The sequence below is a fragment of the Chironomus tepperi genome, unplaced genomic scaffold (assembly GCF_022539635.2).
Source record: "Chironomus tepperi strain 1889 unplaced genomic scaffold, CSIRO-AGI_Ctep_v1 contig_335, whole genome shotgun sequence".
Lineage (NCBI taxonomy): Eukaryota > Metazoa > Arthropoda > Insecta > Diptera > Chironomidae > Chironomus > Chironomus tepperi.
Window position 1 is genome coordinate 3,420,138 of NW_027226457.1, and position 22,229 is coordinate 3,442,366.

Below are 22,229 nucleotides of genomic sequence, written 5' to 3' on the forward strand. Positions count from 1 at the left end.
TCCCTAACCAACAAACTAGCCTAATTGTTAATTCATTTCATATCCAACCCAAATCACTGCCTACCCCACCCCCCAAAAACTATTCAAATATTCAAAACGCAGTCTACCTTCATCATCGATCTATCAATTTTCCGATCAATCACCCATACCCAAACCCTCAATCCCACAAGACACAAAATCTGACAAAATCATCTCAACAATCACGTTCCTCAATCACGAAAAAAAATATATAAAAATTGTGTGTGAAGAAGCCAAATGAATACAAGGTTTTGGATAACGACAAACAAACAATGAAGTTCTAGGAGTAGGAGAGTTCAAGAATAGCCGTGAGGCCGATAAGAAGAAAATTAAATGGAAAAAAAATATGCAACAATGGTGAAAAAGAAAGCAGAAGGCAAGGCAAGGCAAGTGGGAAGCAATAGAGATGTGAATGAGTGAGAAAGATGGAGGCATTTCATTTAGATTCACATGAATGAAAATGGATGTAAATAGGAAGACAGAGTCAATAATGAATGAAGAATAAGCAGCATTAGACTTGCATAAACAATTTGCTTGGTGTTTTTGTTATTTTGTTAACTTGTGGGAAGTTATGTGGGTATAGTGATGGGGGGTGTTGGTTAAATGTTATGTTGGATTTATTTCGTTCATCATGTTTAGCTGTTAAGGTTAAAGTAAGGTTTATTTAGTTTTAAAAGGTTATGTTGACCTTTCCTGGCGGACCTTTATATGCCGGATTTTCAAGGTATCTCTTAATGTTTGAGGTTATGTCTATTTCTTGAGATTTAGTTTGATTTTGAGGTTATGTTCAAATTTTCAAGGTTATTTTAAATATTTTAAGGTTATGAGTCAAGTCAAGTTGACTGATGACATTATTTGAGTCAAGTCAAGTTGACTAAAGACTTTATTTGAGTCAAGTCAAGTTGACCGAAGGCTTTATTTGAGTCAAGTCAAGTTGACTGAAGGCTTTGTTTGAGTCAAGTCAAGTTGACTAAAGACTTTATTTGAGTCAAGTCAAGTTGACTGAAGGCTTTCTTTGAGTCAAGTCAAGTTGACTGAAGAGCTTATTTGAGTCAAGTCAAGTTGACTGAAGATTTTATTTGAGTCAAGTCAAGTTGACTCAACTTCATCCTTTGCTTCATCTTATCCCATCACTACCCAAGTATCCATAACTTTCTCAATCATTTTTATCAGAACATTTACTCTTGTTTCATCGCTTTTTACGTCAAATTTATGCCCGACTAACTGATTTGTGTCTATCATCAGCAAACATTATATTAACTTGATGCCAATAATAGACACACACTTTCGTCTCATACTTCTTATTCCTTCATTTCTCATTGTTTTCCGTTTTCCTCATACATCCGAAATTATTCGTTCCTATTGAATTATTGACGCACGAATTTCATTGTCGAATTAGGTACTGTGAATCTGAGGAAATTATTCTCTCATTCGCACCATTGAATGGCATACGCCGTCATTTTCATCATTATTAAACATTATATTGAAAGACACAGTCGTTTAGATTCAGATTAAAGTTGTTTTCGACACCAAAAAAATTCCATACTGCTGTATGCTGTCGAGAGAAAATTGAAGATAAATGACAGAAAATTGATTTTTAGTTCTTATTGTCAATAAAGCATTTAAACAGCACATACAAACAAGGAGAAAATGGCCTTTAAATAATTTTTATATTGGCAACTTTTTTTGCTGTAGCTTGCGATAACAAAGTTTCATCTTCTGATTGAGATTTGAGGAATTTTTTTTGACAGGAAAGCAAAAAAAGATTTTTTTTTGTTTTTTTGGGGAGCTTTTGAGGATGAAAAATAAGATGTGATGAGCTTTATGGGGGAGATGTCGGTGTTCATAAAATTTGGCGCTTAATATTAGGACTTGGCAAGCTAAAGAGCCAATTTTGACCCATATAAACAAGTTTGAACTGTCTTTCCATCAAAATGCGCTTTATCCATAAAACCAATAAATTTTCTTACTTGTCAAAATTTTATGGTATTTTATTCCAAAAATCTCAAAATTCTAAAAGTTTTAAGATCCCAAAGTGCAAATTCCATCTTTAAACCCCTTCCAATCATAACCTAATCTCCTCAAAAATGCGCCTTATCCACACAACCTACAAACTTCCTTACTTACCAATAATTTAAGCATGTTGTTTTTCTCGTAAATCTTATAGAACCAATAAATCATTCAATTATATTAATGAGTTACTGTTTATAGCTTTTAATATGTGTCAGAAAGGTTTGTTCACTTTTTTTCCATTCCCTCCTTATTGCCAGCTTGTGCATTCACAGACACAGGAAAATGAAAATTTTCATTCACGGAAATTGCTGTTTTTAAATTTATTCATTCTTTGTTGTCATTTTTCTCGCTTTTTTCTGCCTTTATGTTCTGCATCAATTCAATAAAGCGCCTTAATTATTGTGAGTCGAGAGAATGGCATCAATATAAATTGATAATGGCAATACCTCCCATTGCTCAATGATGTGAAAAATTTTCCATTTCCGAAAATTTCTGTATTTTTTTTTTGTGTTGCTTCCATTCGGTGATTCTTCTTTGCTTTTTAAAAACATTTACTTTTTTTGATTTTTATACGTGATATTTTTAATCGTAAATAAAATGGATTTATTTGTGTAGGTTTTGATGTGTTGGTGGCAATAAAAGGATATGTAATGAATTTTAAGACATAGTTCAGATTGCAAGGAACTGAAACTATGGATGCTTCCTTTAATCAGGACAGATAGTCAACTGATGTAAAAAATTTTGGACTGAATTGGTAGAAATGGACATAATGTACTGAATTTGTGTGACTTTTGAAGATAGAACAAGCACAGGCCATTTGTTACATGCTACATGCCACAGGAAGAGTCGTTGTCGGTGAAAGTGTCAGAAGCTAGAGTTTTTTAAGGGAGGTATTGAGCCTCAATCATACTCCGTGACACCATTGTAAGCAGCCCATACCTCCTCCATTACATTGTCATTAGGTAGGACCAATACTTTATTCTAGAGGTTGTAAGGTTGCCTCTACGTCACCATATTCACTACAAGAAACTCTAAAACAGTGCTGTGCAACCTTCTATTATTTAGGGCACACCTTCCACTGGTTTGTCTCTTAACCGATTGTTAGGTTGCCTCTACATCACACTGTTAACGACAAAAGCGATCCTAGACCGAAGGTCTGGATTGGATGTGTTGAAACTGACGCTAGAGTCCTTAATATCCCGAACTGGCAGAAGGTTTTGAAGGATAGAGCTGTCTTTAGACATTCCCTACACGCAGCAATGGGCCCTCTTGGGCGCCCCATCCAATGAAGTAAGTAAGTAAGTATTGGCAGCACCCAGACAATGCCGCGGCACAAAGGGTGTTCACCACTACCCTAAAAGAATGATAATTTCTGTTATTGATTCATTTTGAGAATGCGACTCGAATAAATTGATAAACAATCTATAAATACCATCCACAAAGTGACTTTCAAAGAATCTCCATCCACAAAAAAAAAATATCAAACAGAAAATATATATTTTTGGGTCAATAAAGCCATCACTAAATACAATTTATGACTGAAAATTGAAAAACTTCTTGCTCATTCACGAAAAAAAGAGAGAAGAACCATAAAAAAAATCCCATCGAAAAAGCATTTCATCAAAATGAGCTTTTAAAAGCTTTTTATCATTATTGACCGATTTCCAATCCCATTTTATTCTCATCCACCACAGCTTCAACCCTCACATGGTATGGTATAAAAAATAATAATAATAATTTTTTTTTGTGTCTGTTGATTTTTCATATGCTCAACATTGAAGATTATGATAATACCCATCCAGTTATCAATCGATAATGGCTCACAACACAGAAAAATCCATAGAATTAAAGTCAGTTACAAATGTCTGTGGTTTATTTATGTTGAATTATTGATTACATGAGGATTTTAGACTTGGATAATAATAAAAATGTGTAGACATAATAATAATGCTTCAGATCATTATGGACATTATTAACTCAGTGAGTAGTCCTTTGGGGATATGAAAATGTTTGTGTGATTTGAATTAAAAATACGGAATTAGGATTTTGGATATTTTTGGGAGAGTTTAGTCCATTTTTGGGACTTGAACAGCTTTAATCAGGATAATTGTATCAGACTATATGGAACTAGCTTTAGATGACATCTATAAGAGGTCATGGATTACAATTGATTGATTCTCATCATCAAATTTACAAAAACAAGCAGACAAAATCAGGATTAATCCCGATTGACACAAAATTAGAAAAGGCAGCCATATAGTATCCTAATATAGAGCTATTGACTTATTACACGGAAGTCACAAGGCGTAGAAATGGGTAAAAATCCAATCCAAGACAAGCGTGGCCTTAGCTCTAAACCTGATTCAATGAAATTCGGTCTCAAGGAAGATTCAAGTCTGTCCGGAGCTGGATTTTCAGTCATTCCTAAGGCATGCGCTTTTTGGATTAGGAAACGCGAATATTCGACTTTTCATCAAAATCATCTGTAGTCAGAATGTAACTCTATATCTAAGTTGCCAAATCAGCTTATTTTCTGCAACAAACCGAGTTCGAATCTCACAGTATTAAGATATTTAAAGCTGCAAATATTTGATGGGGACGTTTTTTTTTTGCTTTTTTTTAGCAGACCTACGTTGTGTTTTAGATGAGTAGGCCTAAAATTGCCTGCATGTCTAGCATTTTAGATGAGCAGGCCTGTAGTTTTCAACAGTACCTATTATTCCATCCATTGCTGCAGGCCTGTAATTTAAGGCGAACCCTATTCTTTAAGTATTAACGAAGATTAACGATAGGGCCAGTTTCAGGCGACATCTTAGCAAGGCCAAGGACAAGAATCAAAAAGTTAAATGTTTCCCCCTTTTTTGACAATCCCTTTCTTATATCCAAAGAGGCACTTAATCAACCCAATTAAAGTCCTCTTAAATTATTATAGCTCATTGAATTCCAAATGACACTTTATCGTCCTTTTTTTTGTGTCGGAATCAGTGAAATTATTGCTATGAGAATTTTCCATTTTTTCTTACTTCTTTCTAATCCATAAAGATAAATTAAACTTACCTCCATTAAAAAAATGAAATTCCGTTCCTTAATTTTCTTGCTTAAAGTGCATTCACTGCTGAATTCTCTTCAGGATTATCCGTTTTTATGGCCAACTTTGCTTGCTGTTTTTCCAGCAGCTTTTTATTTTTGTTATCACTTCTTTTTTCACTTCTTCTCGTGCCTTTCAATGCCTACTCTCCGTTTTTTGGAGGGAACACACACGAAAAAATTGAGTGAGGGATTTTTACTGCTTACTGCTTATTTCCTTTATTATTCTTTGATACTTAATTCTATTTGCTAACATGTAGAAACATACATACAAGCTACTCGCGCGCTTATTTTATGCACACTCTTTTGCCTTGCCTGGGAAAAATAAAACACTGAAATTTATTTTATTTTTTGTATTAAAAATCGCGATTTTTTTATGTTCCTGCTCATGCAATTGCTGGATTTTTATGTTTTCAAAATAATAAAATAAAAAATCACACGGAAGCGCATTTTTGTCACAAAGCTTTGGGATGCTGTGTTTGTCATGATGACTTGACTTGTCTTAACATCCAACACAAAGAGACTCTACCTCCTCTTGGTGATTTTACACAGAAAACCCTAGAAAATTGAAGAATTGTTCTCCTTATCCCTTCCTACACCTTCTGTCATTCAATCTCTTTGCCCTTCTCACTCCTTCTCCCTTCCAACCCCTGCTACCTTCGCACCCCGCCCCCTCCAAGCCTTTCTCCCTTACATCCCCTTCTTCCTTTCCAACTCCTCCCTTTCAACTTCCACTCCCTTCCAACCCCTTCACCCCATCTCTGGTTACACCCCTGTCTCCTCTTAAGTCATACCAATCCACTACATTATGTAAATAAGTAAATAATAAGTAATTACCTTAAAATATACAAAAATTGTCTGTGTTGTATTTAAACATGTATCCAAAATGTCATGAGTTTATAATTATAGTCCCCGGAGTAAGAAGACACTGTCTCAATTTTAATTTTAATTACAGTTTGTTTTGTAGCTACACGTGAACTTTTAAAAAAAGCTTGACTTTCAACTGAATGAGTCAGTGGTGGGCAACCTGTGTGCTGTGGTAGATATGAACTGTATATTTTGTGCGGCTTGAACTGTATGCTTTGTGCGGCATGAAGTGTATTCCTTGTACGCTATGATTTTTATTCCTTGTGCATCATGAACTGTATGCCTTTGTGGCACAAACTGCCCTGTCTTTCGTCGCTATACCTTAAAGATTGCCCACCCCTGAACTAACCGAATTATTAAAATTCAATGAAAATTTCAATAAAAAAATTGGTTGCTATGATTTAAAATTTTTGACTTTTGAGAATGAATTATTGTTTGTTGGTATTAAGGATTAGTTGCTAACGAGCTTTGTCGTCATTACATTTAGACAACGATTTTTCCTTTTACAAAGTCTAAATAGAATTGCTAGAAAATCTATTACTCAAATCCGCTCTACCCTCCTTCCATCATGATTCAACCTATGCGTAAATCAGAGTAACCTTTGCTTTTACAATGACGTGGGTTTGATTACGTAGACTACAGTCATTGTTCCAAGAACTTAGACCAGTGGTGGGCAATGCTTAATTTTTCGCGGAACACCTTATTGGTAAGTCTCGACTGGAACTGTTCATGGCATTTCCAACCATTTTTAGCAACACAGTAACGTGCCGTGGCACACAGGTTGTCCACCATTGTTGTGATGAGATTCTCAATAATTCACAATTTAAAGTCCAATCCAGCTGATTTAGAAATTAATTTTACAAAATTCCAATATTGTTTAGTCAAGCTGTTAAATATGCAGCATCATCTGTCCTGTTTGGTCTAAAATTCCATCACACAAAATTGATTTTTCTCATCCATTCCCATCACTTGATGTGATTTAAGTTGAAATTTATTCTTAAATAAATATTTCAGAACTACATTAATCAATGATGCAGACAAATTCATTTTAACCAAGCAAGACATTCCTATTTGCCTTACATTGTAAAGGAACAAGGTATAAATATGGAAATTAATGGAAATTTATTTTTCTGAATTCATAAAAGCTTCATTTAAAGCTTGTAATAGAGAGGAAAGAGGAATTAGTTAGGAAATTATTTGAGGCTCTAAATTAGTACTGGAATTTGATTTTTATTGGACTTGTTTAAATTTTGAACACTTTAAATTGTGTAAATAAGTGTTCCTTATTGTGCTGCCCAAGCTTTGCAAAATGTTGGGTATCGAGTCATATATAGTAGATTCTGTCATTGTGAGAGAAAGACCTCTGTGGCCGAGAGGTTAGACAGTAGACTGAATATCTGTATCACTGTTTATGTGAGTACGTAGGTTCGATTCCCATCAGAAATCTCCAAAACCAGAGCTAGAACTTGATTCGAGTTTTGTATTAAGTTGGGTCGAATCGAGTCGACTTTTTCATATAATAACCAAGTCGTGAGTTCGATTCCTATCAGAGATCGATGCATCAAAACCCAGAGCTTGAAGTTGACTCAAACTTTGTAAGAAGTTGAGTCAAATGGAGTAGTATGTTGCTCAGGTTTGTTGCACATACAAGTTTTTAGGCAGAATATACATTTTTGTAGACAAAAAGCTAATGCCCACCTTCCTCAATTCTTGAAAATCAAGTCACTCATCACAATTCCACTAAGCATCCCAAAGCTTCCAACAAAAATGCGCTTTAAATCCACAAATTTCCACTATTTTTTAACTTATTTACTTCAATGCATTAATTCACTTAGTTTCTGAATATCTATCTGCTCTGCATACATCTATAGTTTATTCTTTTTGGCATTCAATGAGCTTTTTTTTCACTTTCCACCACGATGAACTGTAACAAAAAAAAGCCAAACCAAGCCAATGTTTGAAAGTTCTACGAGTTCTTTAATGTAATTTCAATATCAGACTGTCTGCTTTCTCTCACACAACATAGCACATCCACTTAACAGACAGTCTCGTTTTATGTTCACACAAAAAATTATTTTTTCCGCACTTTCCGTCCACGACCAAAAAAAGCTTGAGCTTATTTTGTGGGATATTTTTATATTAAATTAATTAATCATCTCTATGCTGTGGTGGTAGACATGATGACGATACCAAATTTTAAATATTTTCCTTTCATTTCCTCATTTTTCATTTACAACAACAAAAAAAGGAATATCCTTTATGGCTTAAAACTTTTTTTTTCTTTCTGTGTAAATATTTTGTGTATTGTGATGGAAAAAAATGTCAGCGAGACAAAAATCACGACCTTATCACCACGACCGATGACTCAATACTGATGAATTTTCCCGTTGAAATTCCTTTAAATGAGTGATGAGCGAAAGGAAGGAAAGGAAAAACAACATCTTTCTTTACCGTAACCAATACAGATGTAGATGATGTGGCACATGGAAAGTACGTACGGTGGAAATTTTGTATATCCTTTACACATCCTTTACATGTAGTCGTGTGACATTGAGAGAATATTCTATGACTGTATTGATAATATTGTGAGAACGGAGCTACAGCATCCCATAATCAAGTCAACGTGACTACATTCCAGTCTATAAACTTTTGGATGTTTTGGAAGGATGAACAAATTTTGGAAAATTGTGTTTACATAATGTTGCATGGCATAATATTGGGGAGGAAACGTGGTCGTGTTAGATTCAATGTGCAATGTTATTATTCATTTACATAAAATGGGTGTGTGCGTAAGTTATGGAAATTTATTGAAAAGGTGGAATTGTCTTTTGGAATTTGGAAGCTTTCTCTTTTGTTCATATATTGAGAATTTATGGAATTTTTGTTTCATTGTTGTTATGTTTGAACATGTGAGTTGTGGATTTTTTTTTGAATTATTGCGTATAGAAGAACAGAAGTGAAAGCTGTGAATTTTGAACAGATGAACATTAAAGAACAAAGCTTTAAATTGATTTAGAACTTTCGGATGCGAAGCTTTAAAATGATTTATAGTTTTCATTTGAATTCATGCTTTAAGAAGCAAAGCTTCATTAAAATCCATGCTTTCAGAAACAAAGCTGCATTTGAGTCGGTGCTTTTAAAGGCAAAGCTTCATTTGAGTCGATGCTTTTAAGAAGCAAAGCTTCATTTGAGTCGATGCTTTTAGAAGCAATGCTTCATTTGAATTGATTATTTTAGAATCAAAGCTCCATTTGAGTCGATGCTTTTAGAAGCAAATGCTTCATTTGAGTCGATGCTTTTAGAAGCAAAGCTTCATTTTAAAGGCAAAGCTGCATTTGAGTCTATGCTTTTTAGAAGAAACTTTCAAAAGCAACGCTTCAAATACAATCTTTTACAAGCTACGATTCATTCAAATCAAAACTTTTGAAATAAATTTGATTTTGACCAACAAAATCCGAACAATCATTAGCTTCAGCAAGATTTACATCCACACATTATCACTAATCACCAAGATATTTATTTGATAAATCTAATACAATTAAGTAAACAACTGCTGTGATCATTTTAATTTCACTTTGATTTTATTAACGTAAAAATTCATGAACATCATTAGGTAATTTCCTACAATTATTTTCTCTTCTCATTACATGAGTCGTATCCGAAAAAAACATGCTTATTTCCATTATTTTCTATTAAGTCTAACATATAATGATACAATATAGACGGAAAGAATGTAAAGGACAAGAAAAAGTAAGAAAAAATATTCAAATGTGGACGAAAACAATCAAAAAAGTCAGTAATTGTGCACAACATCATTAAATATTCATTAAATTAAATAGGTAAAAGCTCATCGTCAATTTCCTCATCGGAATAGCTTTCGACAATACGTCTGCCTGATGTCATTGGACGCTTTTGCATGTTATCAGACTCTAAAGGATCTGAATATGAGTAATCGATAGGAGAATTGATATTTGGTGAATTTGCATAATTTGCCATTTGTGTCGAGTGTTCAACATGCCCATGACTGCCACCGCTTGACTTTCCACTGCTTGATAAACGTGAGTGAAGTGATGTGCCAGGACGGATTGCACTGCTGATTCTTTGTCGTACTTCTTTCTGCTTTTCAATTTTCTCCAATTTATCGACATAAGCGTCGTGCAGTTCATGCATGCCTTGCGAATTGGTCAAATGAATCAGTGCACGTAAACAATCGACATTTTCAGGAAATTTATCGTGAATCTGTTGAAACAGCTGCATTGATTTCTGTGAATTTATCTTACGGTAGCTTCCAGCAACACGAAGTAAAAAGTATGAATCATTTGGATTATTAAGAACTGCCTTTTCAAAGAAGCTGATTGCCTTTTCAGCAATTTGTAGCTCAATGTAATGACTGCCAATCCAATTGACAATTGAGACATCGCTTGGATACAGACGATAAGACTCAAGATGATAATGAAATGCTTGTTGACGTTCACCTTTAGCTTCATAAAGCTCACCGACTTTCTTCAATACTCCAGCATCTGATTGGACAATACCAAGCAATTGATGATACCATTCGAGGGCTGCACTTATATCGCCCATCAACTCATACACGTTGCCAATTTGAAAAATTATTTCCGGGTGCTGCTGATGTCCCAGATTTGCATTAAGCTTGTGGAAATAGTTCAAGGCTTCATCGTAATCTCCCGTTTTCTTATGAATTAAACCTGTATGAGCAATATAGAAAGAAAGATGTGATGGATATATAAAAATTGGTATAAAGGTAGTCAGGTGTGACTGAGGGAAGCGCATTGTTATTTATGAATTAACGGTCAAAAAATATTTGAAATTTAACGGTCAAAATAAATTTGAAAAATAACGGTCAAAATTTTTTTGAAAAAAAATAAGATGCAGAGACAGTCAAACAGACTAAGTGCCGACTTGAGAACCGCTTCCACTTTACAAAAATCCATTAAAAATTCATCATGTCTTGCCTCTTTCACTTTTTTATGTGAAAGTTTGTTCGGTAGAAAAACCCTTACCCATGTTATATAGTGCCTCAAAGAGCGTAGCGTCAATTTCAAGTGCATTATTGAACATAAACTTTGCAATGTCGTACTTCTCCTTCATCATCTCACATACACCGCTGTTGACGAAAGCATGAGGATTGTAGGAGTCAAGTTTACGGGCTGATTCTGCATACTTTTCCGCTGTCTCCAAGTCACGCTTCTATAGAAAATTATATTATAAAATTTAAAATGGTTTTTGAGGTGAATCTTTTGAGGATGTTGAGGTATAGTTTATGAATAGAGCTTTTGAATCGCATGTAGTACATGCTTTGTTTTAGAAGAACTAAACCGCTGTGCTATAAATATGGAAGTATGTTCAAGTTTTGAAAGTTTTTAATCGAAGGTTACACCTGATGATAATTATTGATGGGAAGTTTATCATGGATATAGAAGACATAGAATATTTTGAACCATTATGCTCAGAAATGAATGATTTAATACTGTCCTTAAGCATTGGACTGAGGGTGTAGTCAGAAAAGGAGGGTGTCTTGCGTAGTAAAAGCCTTAGTATGTTCAAGACTTAGTCCAACGGGACATAAGGGAATAAGCATGAGGTGGCATGGCGATAGCTTTAACACATTCAAGAACTTAGTCTAAAGAGAGAACAGGAAGGCAGCAAGAGGGAAGTATGAAGCCAGGATATGAGTGCTTTTGAGGGCTTGACACCAATTACCAACTCTCGTTGTAAAATCCTGGCTAAGCTCTTGGACTATCAATCTTATAATCCCGAACTTGAAAACCCTATCATTTAGCCAGCAGATGGTACTAGACCACGTTTAATGTTGAATTATCCTTGTGCATTGATACTCAAAAATTGATTGCTTCCCAAAATTTCAGAAATCCTGGGTTCGAATCTCAACAGATTTAGGGATTTTTAAGTTATTTCATGCAATTCATATCACTTTGGGTTCGTTCAATGTTTAGGACTTGGCATTGATATTGACATATGTTAAGCAATATCTAACGGTAAAGCCAGCATCAACCTCTAATTCAATCATCGAAGCAATTAAAGCAAATCATAAACTATTCCATCCACCTGCATAACAACACCTCCTTTGAAGCAACCTTTAAGTTCACTCACCAATAAATAAATGAAGGTCAAATTGATAGCAGCATTGACAGCAACATTCGAGTCCTTTTTCTCAAAGTATTTTAAAGCATCAATCGCTTGATTAACATCGTCAAGTTTCAAAAAAATCAATGCCTTATTGATTTCAAGTTCAGTTGCAAGCTTCGAAAATCCACTATACTTAATTGTCTCAACACACCAGGTATATCCATCATTAAAATTATTCTCAATAACCGATGATATTAAATTAACAGTTATCAAGACATTCCGTTGTGCCTGATTTCTCATTTTCTGTTCATAATGATGTAATTCGTCCGATTGTATTGTATTGTAGATGTATTCATGAGATGGATTCGTACTTGAATTGATGAGCTTCTCTTCATCATTATTAAAATCAATGGGTACATCAAGGAGATATTGAAATGCTTTTTTCATCTTCTCCGTATCACCCAATGCATAATAGCATAGTACAAGATGCATTCCACTCTTAATGTCTCCCTTCTCGGCCATTATAAATTCAAAACTTGTTGCCGCATCTGAATATTGACCCATTTTAACAAATAATACAGCAATATTATGGGTTATTTTTAATCTCAATTCCTTTTGATTTGATGGCACTTGATCGAGTGCCATACGATACATTTTAATGGCTTTCGAGAATAAGCCTAATTGAAAATAAATGTTGCCCATGTTGATTTTCAAACGATTCACATTTGGAAACATTTTATTTTTTGTCATCAATGTGTAGGTGTTTAAGGCTTCGATGAACATTTCATTTTTATAGTATAGATTTGCCAAGTTGAACAGAACCTGTTGATGATAATAGACGAAGAGTGAATTTTGCCAAGAATAAGTAAATTTGAGGAATTAAATTAAGCAATTCATGCATGAAGTTTGATGTGGGAATTCAACAAGAAAATTATTTTGGCTCCTTTTTGGTGCTGAATGAATCCTTTTATGCTGCTTTTTATAGATTCGACTTTTTTTTGTATACAAACTGACTTCCTTGAGTCTGCAAACCCTAAATATAAAGTAAGTAACTCAAAGGAAGTATCAGCGGAATGAGTTCGTTGGATATGGAGGAACTGACTTTCTTAAGTCTACAGACCTACAAACTGACTACTTTAAGTCTTCAGACCTACAAACTGACTTTCTTAAGTTCACAAACCTAGAAACTGACTTCTTTAAGTCTACAGACCTAACAACTGACTTTCTTAAGTCTACATACCTACAAACTGACTTCTTTAAGTCTACAGACCTACAAACTGACTTCCTTAGATCTACAGACCTTAAAAATGAAGCATTGACGAAATAAGACTGTGTGATATTGAGCAACTGGCTTTTTGAGGTCTGCAGACCTTAGAAATGAAGTAATGGCTAAGCAAATCCATTTGATATGGAGGAACTGACATCATTAAGTCTACAAATCATAGAATTAAAGCATCGGCTGAGTATGTCAGTTGGATATGTAGGAACTGACTTCTTTAAGTTTACAGACCTTAGAAATCAAGTATCGACAGGATAAGTCACTTGGATATAGAGGAACTGACTTCCTGAACTCTAAAGACCTCAAAAATGAAGCAAGCTCAAAGAATTGAAATATCGGAGGAATAAGTCCATTGGATATAAAAGAACTGTTTTAGAACAATCAGCAGCTCTTACAAATGAAGTAACTGCTAATGTCTATTTCACTTTATATACTTTGGCTTCATCTCGAAAGTCACCAAATAAATATCTATCCAAAAATAAATTTTACGTCACATTCATTTTTCATTCAATTGCCATGGACACCTGAGCCAACTGAAAAAAAAAGCAATTTCATGTCCAATAACAAGCAAGAAGACAAACTCACCGAATAAGTCAAATCGAAATTGTGGGTAAAATTATTCGATCCACTTTGATTTCTCATACGCAGTAATGTACGGTCCATTGATGACGCTTCTTTTGCTTTTGCCAAGCCGGCAATAACATCTGGCTTCGGTCCCGTACTCACTAAAATTGATTCCTCGAGTAATTGAAAAATTTTCTTCTCGATATTTTTATACTTTTGTTCAGGACTGTATATGGAATATAATTGAACTAAGCACATCAATCAATCGAATGACTTTGTAACTTAATACTTACGTGTCTTCTTTTTTGTTTTCAAGCACAACCGTCTTCTTGGCTGCCTGATTGAATGGATCAAATAGAAATGAATCGGATGAAAATCCTACAGCTCTAACAGCCGTCGAAGGACGAACTCGAGCTGCTGTTGATGGCATTTCACCAGTTCTCAGTCGTTCGCCAATCTAAATATAAAGCATTAAGTTCATTTACATTGACATTGACAATATCTTGTATTGTTGCTTATTTACCCAATTGGTTTTCGGTGTTGTGGTTCTTTTGCCGTAACTCGACACTTTAAGTGCACTCTGATATGCCTCATCGTCTTGATTTGCATTATCGTAGATATTCATGACATTCTTATTGAAGCCACTGTACAAATCAACTTCTCGTACTCGATTTCCACTTGTTATAGTTCTTCTTGCACTCTGCATGATTAAATATCCTTCCTTTTTTTCTGTTCCAGCAATTTAAAACTTTATTCCTAAAGAAAATCCTTAAAGAGAGTCAGTCAGTCAGTGTTTGTTTAACTTTTACGGTCGTCATGACGACAAAATCAATGTCATGGTAATGCCGTTGTTAAGTGTGCAACAGGTTTCATCAGATGTTTGAAATATATATCTACACACACTTTATAGCTCGATTCCCTTACTGTTTCATAATCACTTGTGTGCGGGGGATTTCCTTAATGATGATATGACCCACAAAAAATGTTTTTTTGTTGTTGCTGCTGCATTCTATGAATAGGAACATTTATTTTTGGCATGTTGAATTAAATTAATACATTTTTTGATGCTATTAGATGTCTTCTTGGTAGATGACATTTTTGAATAATATGATTTTTGTGAATTTGATTGTAACGTGTGGAAAGTCACGATTTTATTTATTTTTATATGTACTGATTTTTATAAAATTTTACAGAATGCGAGAATCCTTAAGTAGTTTGAGTGATTTTTCAATACTTTCTTATAGACGGGAAATTAAAGGTCGCTTTGTGATAATGAGGCATATTAGTCAAATGAGCCTGTTTTAAGGGGTTGTTAACCAATAACAATTGAATTGGTTCTCCACCTATTGAACTGATTCAACTAATTATATCGGATTTTCAATCAATTGAATCGGTTCTCAACCGATTAAACTTCTCAACCGATTGAATAGGCTTCTCAACCGATTGAACCGATTCTCAACTGATTGAATCGGTTCTTAACCAATTGAATCGGTTCTCAACTTTAACTAGTTCTCAACTAATTCATAACCGATTGATTCGATTGTCATCCGATTGAATCGGTTCTCAGCCGATTGATTCCATTCTTAACCGATTGGACCGGTTCTCGACTGAATCGAACCGATCATCAACCGATTGAATCGGTTCCTAACCGATTGAACCAATTTTTAACTAATTAAATCAATTCTTAATCGATTGAATCGGTTAATAATCTCAACCAACTGAACAGATTCAATTGTTAAACCACAATGCTTTGCTGGGAAAAAGATTAAATTTACCACATTCTCATCAAAAGGCCGTGATTACATTGAAAATTTCCATCCTTTCTTTATTTCCATGCAATTTTTTATCTATTTCTATAATGATTATGCGAATAAATAATACAAAGTCTTTTTTTTATGCAACACGCGCTTATGAAATGAAAAGTTTTTAAATTATAATTTATATCCATCATCATCCCCTTTATTCAGGAACTTTCCACTGTAGCTGCTTTCCAATGTCATATAAATTATTGAGAGCTGAATTGACAAGATCCTCAGATTGTAGCTTTAAATAATGTTTATAAAGTTGTAATGACGTCCTTGCATCCTCAATTGAGTCATGTGTCTCCGACTGAATTTTGATGCCTGCGTATGAGAGAATATAATATTTTTAATTAGCAATTCGTGTGGAATTTATAATCCATCAACTTTGTAATTACCCAAAAAGTGCCATGCGAGGAATTTTAATGAAATCATTCGGTGATGCGGAATGTGAAAGAGATAAACTGTGTCAATGATTTGCTTTGATGGAACGTGTAGATTAATTACACGAAAATCATTCTTTAATCCATGTCCAACAAAGATTACTCCACTGAGAATAAGAATTAATTGGAATTGATGATACATATAGATCCTTTAATTAATTATGAACTTCTTACCTATCGACTAAGTATCTCAACTTCTGATAAGATCGTTTCAATGTTGTTAGACGTTTATTACTTAAGTTGGCATCGAGGTCACCCGGCTTAATTCCCGAGAATTTTGTCAAGTAATCTGACACTTGCTCTTGGGTTAAAATGTAGTCATCGATGAAGGCAATTCCTTCTTTCTCGTTGCTGGGTCTGTAATTTATGTAAATTAATTGTGAATTTTAAAAAAATCAAGTAATTAAATGTGCTGAACACTAGGGATTATGAAGAGAAGTTGACCCAGTTAAAGGCATGTACACAATGTCTATTATGTCCTCTGGGGAAATAAAAATGTTTAAAGATATGAATGGATTCTTGGAAGGCTCAGTGTTTTTTATTGTTGGAAGTTTTGTATGAAATTTTTGAGTAGATGAAGTTGTTTACTTCTTTACTTCAACCTTTTCATGCTTTTGTTATGTAATTTCTGTAAGTTTCTTAAAGTATGATATCAAAAGGGTCAGTTCGTAAATGACGTCTTTAGATAAGAGCGGTCTAGCACAGTGATGGACAACCTAAACCAGAAATGCCATGAAACATGTGCTGTGTGCAGGTTTGATCGAAGCTAACCATCAAAGTATGCCGCGAAGGATCAAAGGTTGCTCTTCCACTAATCTAGCATCTTTCTCTGACTAAATTACATAACATGACGATAACAGTGACAATATACTTGATAGTAGATCGACGTCATATCAGAACTACCCCATACAGACTATACATACTTGATACATACTCCCTTAAGGTCACAAAACTTTGCCAAAGATTCAATATTTACAAATCTTCTTCCTTCTTTCCTAAATTTTCACCATAGATAAAATTCAAGGACATCATTTGCTAACAACAGACTTGCTCAACTGTCCCTGAACATTATAAAGTCACAACTCACCCTCTTATACAGCTTATTCTAGCAACGCTAGCAATTCTCGGTTTAAATGTTGTCATTTTTCCATCGGAACTAATTTCCGACTCTTCAGGATTTAATGTTACAAATTCAGCATCCATTGCGACAATATCACCTTGTTTTGGAATTTCATCCTGCGTCAGTGGCAAGAAATTCTTCGAATCAACTTCAAAGTTAGCCAATGGCATTTCTTCAAGTAGTAAATTACTCAAGAATGGACTCTCGTATGTCGAGTGCTCAGGTTCATTCCATTCATAATTTTTATTCTTATAAAAGAGTACAGTTGGAACTTTCCAGTCAAGTATGACCGATAATACTTCATCCTCTTGAACTTTTCTGATGCAAAAGTCATTAAATATGTACCATTGACCATTTCTCAAAATGAATGAGATTAAATTCTTCTGTTGGCCATTATCAATACAATAAACGGCAGCTTGTAAGCTGTACTCTTGAGATGATTTATGTTCGACTGCATCGCTTGTGCTTTCATTGATTAAATTGTTCTCACAGTCAATTGAGATTGTAAAGCTTGTTGGAAACCAACGGTCAGATGACTTTCCAATTGTACCATTTGATGATGATGATTCACTTGTTGTCGTTTGACGTTGAGGATGTGAAAAATGACAATCTGTTCGCGTACATTTAATTCCATAACGGCATTGCTTCTTAATCGCATTTTCAGTCTCATTGATTGGACTCTGATTGAACTCGTGACTGTGTTGATTTAAGTGCCTTTTTAGATATTCCAATTCCTTTTCATTATCCAGTCCGCAATTTATTGCGAGCATGTTTGGTAATTCTGATACTCGTGCACAATGATTATGTGGAATGAATCGATTGCATGGATCACACCATGCTGAAAGGGTCTTTTCAACATTCAGTGAATCTTTTAAAATTTTCATGAAATCACCATGCTCGTGTTGAGTGTTGCTGACTGGATAGATTAAATTGCATACGAGTACAACATTATTTTTTACCTTTTTCTCATTACATTTCAGACATCGATGAATGACCCTTTGCTTGATACCGAATAATGAACTTACATCCGTTATTTCTGATCCATTGTTCGTCTCACCATCTTCTTTCTTTTCAGCTTCAAGGAACTGATATTTATCTTGTTCAATTTCTGCTTGTGCTTTTTCTTCTTCAGGATGGTCTTCGGCGAGAGATGCTTCCTCTAAACGTTTACTTACGGACGAGATTAATTTTGATATATCCACAGTCTGCGTGGAAATTGTGTTCTTCATACTCGCATCAAGCAATTCATTGTGAACTTGATGTAATATAAATCGATTCCAATTTTGAATGAGACGAATAAGATTAATGTTTCTGTTTGGATTTCTGTCACTTATGACAAGACCTAAAGCAGCAACCTCAGGAACTGTACGGAATGATCTTAAAAAGTTACTTGCTTGGCATGGCTGTTTACTTTTATTGTTGGTAAGCATGTGGAATAAAAATCCAAGCTCACAGCTAAGACAAAATTCTTTTGAGCACGTATGTGTAACCAAAGCTTCTCTCAATGGATAGAAGAAGAAGAGGATTTGCAACATTGCATTACAATATGCATTTGGAAGTAAATTTTCAAGACCACAAAATTCAGTTTGATTATATTCTGTATAATCAAAGTCTAGTGTTCCTTTATATTTGGCTTCCAATTTCTGATAATGCTTAGGAATAGAAGAAAGTGATGATGTTATGGAAATGGATGTACTTGCAGATATTTCTGGATCATCATAGAGTGATTCATTGTCCATTAAATATGGAATTTGATTCCTTCGAGTTGTTCGAGGATTCGGTGCATAGCTTATCGTTCCTTGTTGCTTCATTGTATTCAAAATAATCGGTTCGATTGGTTTTGGTCGTCGATATTTATATTCACACATTTCCTTAGGTAAATCACTCGACCATCTTCCTCTTTGTAACTGTGGTAAAAGAATCGATGCTAATGGAAAATTGACATCTGTAATGGATACAAATGGAAGTGGCTCCGGTGTATCAGCAAATTCAGTATCACGAGAAAAGTTATTGAATTGTGGTTCAGGCGACGTAATTGATGAAATGAGACTCAATTGTCCTGCATTATCACCGAATGCCATTGTTTGGTTGGATGACGAAATATCAAATGACATGCATTGTGATGCTACATTAATTTGATACATGCATACTCTTGGTTGAGTTAGTTCTACTGTATCAACTAATTGAAGCTGTCCTAGTGGTGAGACAATTGCAACACGAGATACAAATGACGGTAGGAAACGTAATAAGGTGGGATCAATTAACACTTGAATCGGTGAGACAAGTCGCAACATTCGCATATCGTAGACCATTAAAAATCTATCAACTGTTAATTTTCCGTTTAAGTCACTTAAGCCGCATGAGATCAAATAATTTCCTTGAACGTCAAAGTCATTTAGTGAAGCTGAATGTGTTGAGAGTCTATGTTCCTCATGGAGTGTCAACGGATCTCTCAATGAAATAAATCCGCGAACATCACCGCAGCATAGGAACCGTGAATGATCATATTTACGTATAATTGCACAGCCATGCTCGCCAGCATCAACAATTGCTTGCTCAGTTTGTGTTGTAGGATCAAAATCGATTATGTTGGGTTGATGTCCGGCTATTAAGAGTCTTGTCGGTGACAAGCTGAACATACAGAGGGCATCAGTCAAATTTTTGGAACGATGAGTGTATTTTGGAATTCCACGTCGGATTTGATGTCTTAATGAGGAACTTGTTAATGCATAAATTCCCTCAGATGTTGTTTCAATTTGATGGACAATTTCAGTCTGATGAACACGGAATGATGTGTACTTTTGCATCGAATTCCCATAGTAACTTGTAACATAGCCAGATTGATTTCCAGTCCATAGTAACTCCTCATTAGTATCAAACTTTACAGTTGTGATTCCACACGATATGTTAGAGCTAGTTATAGTTCCTAATTCCAAGTATTCAGCCTCATCTTGACCAATATTAAAAATATTAGGCTCAAAAACTAAAATCAATAATTTATGTGATAAAATATGATTGTAATTTGGATTTTTGAGTTTGTCTTACGTGGAGTGAATGCTTGATTCATTGTAATACTGTTATTTCCTTCCGAAAACTTAGTTTAACTATTAAAAATCATAAAATATTCTTTTTGACCTACAACAAACTTCGCATCACCTTGACTGTAAACTGGATTTGGTAGAAATTGAGCAAATTGTTCGTCATTTTGTCTGTTTGTCCTATGACAACACTTGAACTTTTAGAATTTTAAGAGAAATTATTTAAATTTTTTATGGAAACATCAATTTATCATTGAAGTTTAAATCAAGTAATCAATTTTAAGATTAATATGCAATGCGCTTAATTCGATTTTAAATAAAAACATTGAGTGATCCTAAATTCTCACTTGAAAATAGTGTAAATACACGAAACAGCTGAGCCAAAAGTGAGAATGTATTGGTGAGGGGAAAATCAACCAAATTCAGTCAATGTGAAAAAAACCAAAACAGAAAAAAAATTGAAAATTGGAAAATTCGTGTTTTTGATAAATTGTGCTAGTTTTTAAGTGAAGATTAATACAAAAATGTATTGGATATCAACAACAGAACGTGTTAAACTGAATTACGCTATGACAACAGTCCTAGCTATCATAGTTTACACATTTTTCGTTCAATTTGTGCCGCAAAAGCTGTGGCTATCTGTACTTTTCTTTATTGTCGCAGAATGCATAAAAGTTTTCATCGTCCAGAAGCTCTACAAACTTGACACAACTAATAACATGGAAGGAGTACTCAAGCGAAGACGAAACAACAAAGTTATGGAGAGTCTGAAGTTCGGATTTGTTATGAGCTTGACTGTCTTTTTCTTTGCGTTCATTTGCATAATTTTGGGAGGTAAGGACTCCTCATTGCTTGTTTATATCCATTAAATATTGACAATAAAACTCTTATTTATAGCACCTGCCCTTGAGAAATACGTAGAAACATTCACATTGTCAGCATTACTCACAGGAATTACATTATTTCCAATATCCTTGTTTATTGGCGTCAGTGGAACTATCTCAATTCTGATGACCGAGTCCTTTGATCTCAGCAATGTTACCAGTCAAGCCTTCCTGAAGCTGCTAAAGCGCAATGCATATCTAGTCATTTTTGGAGCATTCATTGGCAGTGTTGTATTTCCACTAGACTGGGACCGTCCATGGCAAATCTATCCCATTCCAAACATTGTAGGTGCCGTAACTGGACAAATGCTTGGATCATTCTATTGTCTTGTAGAGACAATGGTTAAGCACAAGCTTGGCAAGAAGCAACATTAAAATTTTGTAACTTAAATTTAATTTTTCATTCAAGTCACTAGCCGCTTTAGAATTTTAAGGTAGAATTTACTTACATTTTGTGTCCTTAAGCATTTTTGTGTGGCATTTATATTAAAGTTTGACTCTGAGGCTTAACCAAAAACAGCTTGTTTTGTGTTTTCCTGTCTATTTCAGCTTTAAATATCTGTAGATCATCAACAGCAGTTCATATGAGCTTTAAGATGACTTGTAGCCTTTGCAGAATCTTTATGTCACAGGTAAAAATGTGTGGATATGTGTGTGAATATCCACACATATCCTTTTTCCCTGTCACACATGAAATATGTGACATATGTGTACACATTCTGTAAAACCAACCCTGCTTGCCATTGCAACTTTTACTTGCCCCAGTTTTTCTGTAAAACCACACGTTTTTTGTCAATATGTTGTAACTATTCCCCATTGACTTGACTGATATCTAAATCTAGATGATCCATTGTCCCAACAGCCTATTTTTCTCGTACGATAGCCTCTGCTCGTAGTCATCATACACATTTTTTATGGCTTGTCTGTTCTTCTTGTTTAATGAATATACAAAACATTGAGTTCTGGTGTTATTTATCAGCATAAAATAAGAGCGCATTTATGTCTGCAACAA

The 22,229-nt window shown here is 34.6% G+C and overlaps 2 protein-coding genes across 2 annotated transcripts; both read right to left on the minus strand.

Moving 5' to 3' along the window:
* Positions 1 to 9,644: 9,644 nt before the first annotated feature.
* LOC139093452 (intraflagellar transport protein 88 homolog) lies at positions 9,645 to 14,644 on the minus strand. Its single transcript, XM_070644181.1, has 6 exons — positions 14,457 to 14,644; positions 14,227 to 14,390; positions 13,955 to 14,159; positions 12,115 to 12,912; positions 11,007 to 11,193; positions 9,645 to 10,691 (listed from the first exon to the last, which is right to left on the minus strand). Exons 1-6 carry the CDS (start codon positions 14,637 to 14,639, stop codon positions 9,817 to 9,819), a joined length of 2,412 nt encoding a protein of 803 aa, XP_070500282.1. The 5' UTR covers positions 14,640 to 14,644; the 3' UTR covers positions 9,645 to 9,816.
* A 1,088-nt stretch (positions 14,645 to 15,732) lies between these two features.
* On the minus strand, positions 15,733 to 20,469 carry PAN2 (PAN2-PAN3 deadenylation complex catalytic subunit PAN2). Its single transcript, XM_070643963.1, has 5 exons — positions 20,341 to 20,469; positions 17,263 to 20,278; positions 16,350 to 16,532; positions 16,131 to 16,282; positions 15,733 to 16,056 (listed from the first exon to the last, which is right to left on the minus strand). The coding sequence occupies exons 1-5, from the start codon at positions 20,360 to 20,362 to the stop codon at positions 15,893 to 15,895; spliced, it is 3,537 nt and encodes a 1,178-aa protein (XP_070500064.1). The 5' UTR covers positions 20,363 to 20,469; the 3' UTR covers positions 15,733 to 15,892.
* Positions 20,470 to 22,229: the final 1,760 nt, after the last annotated feature.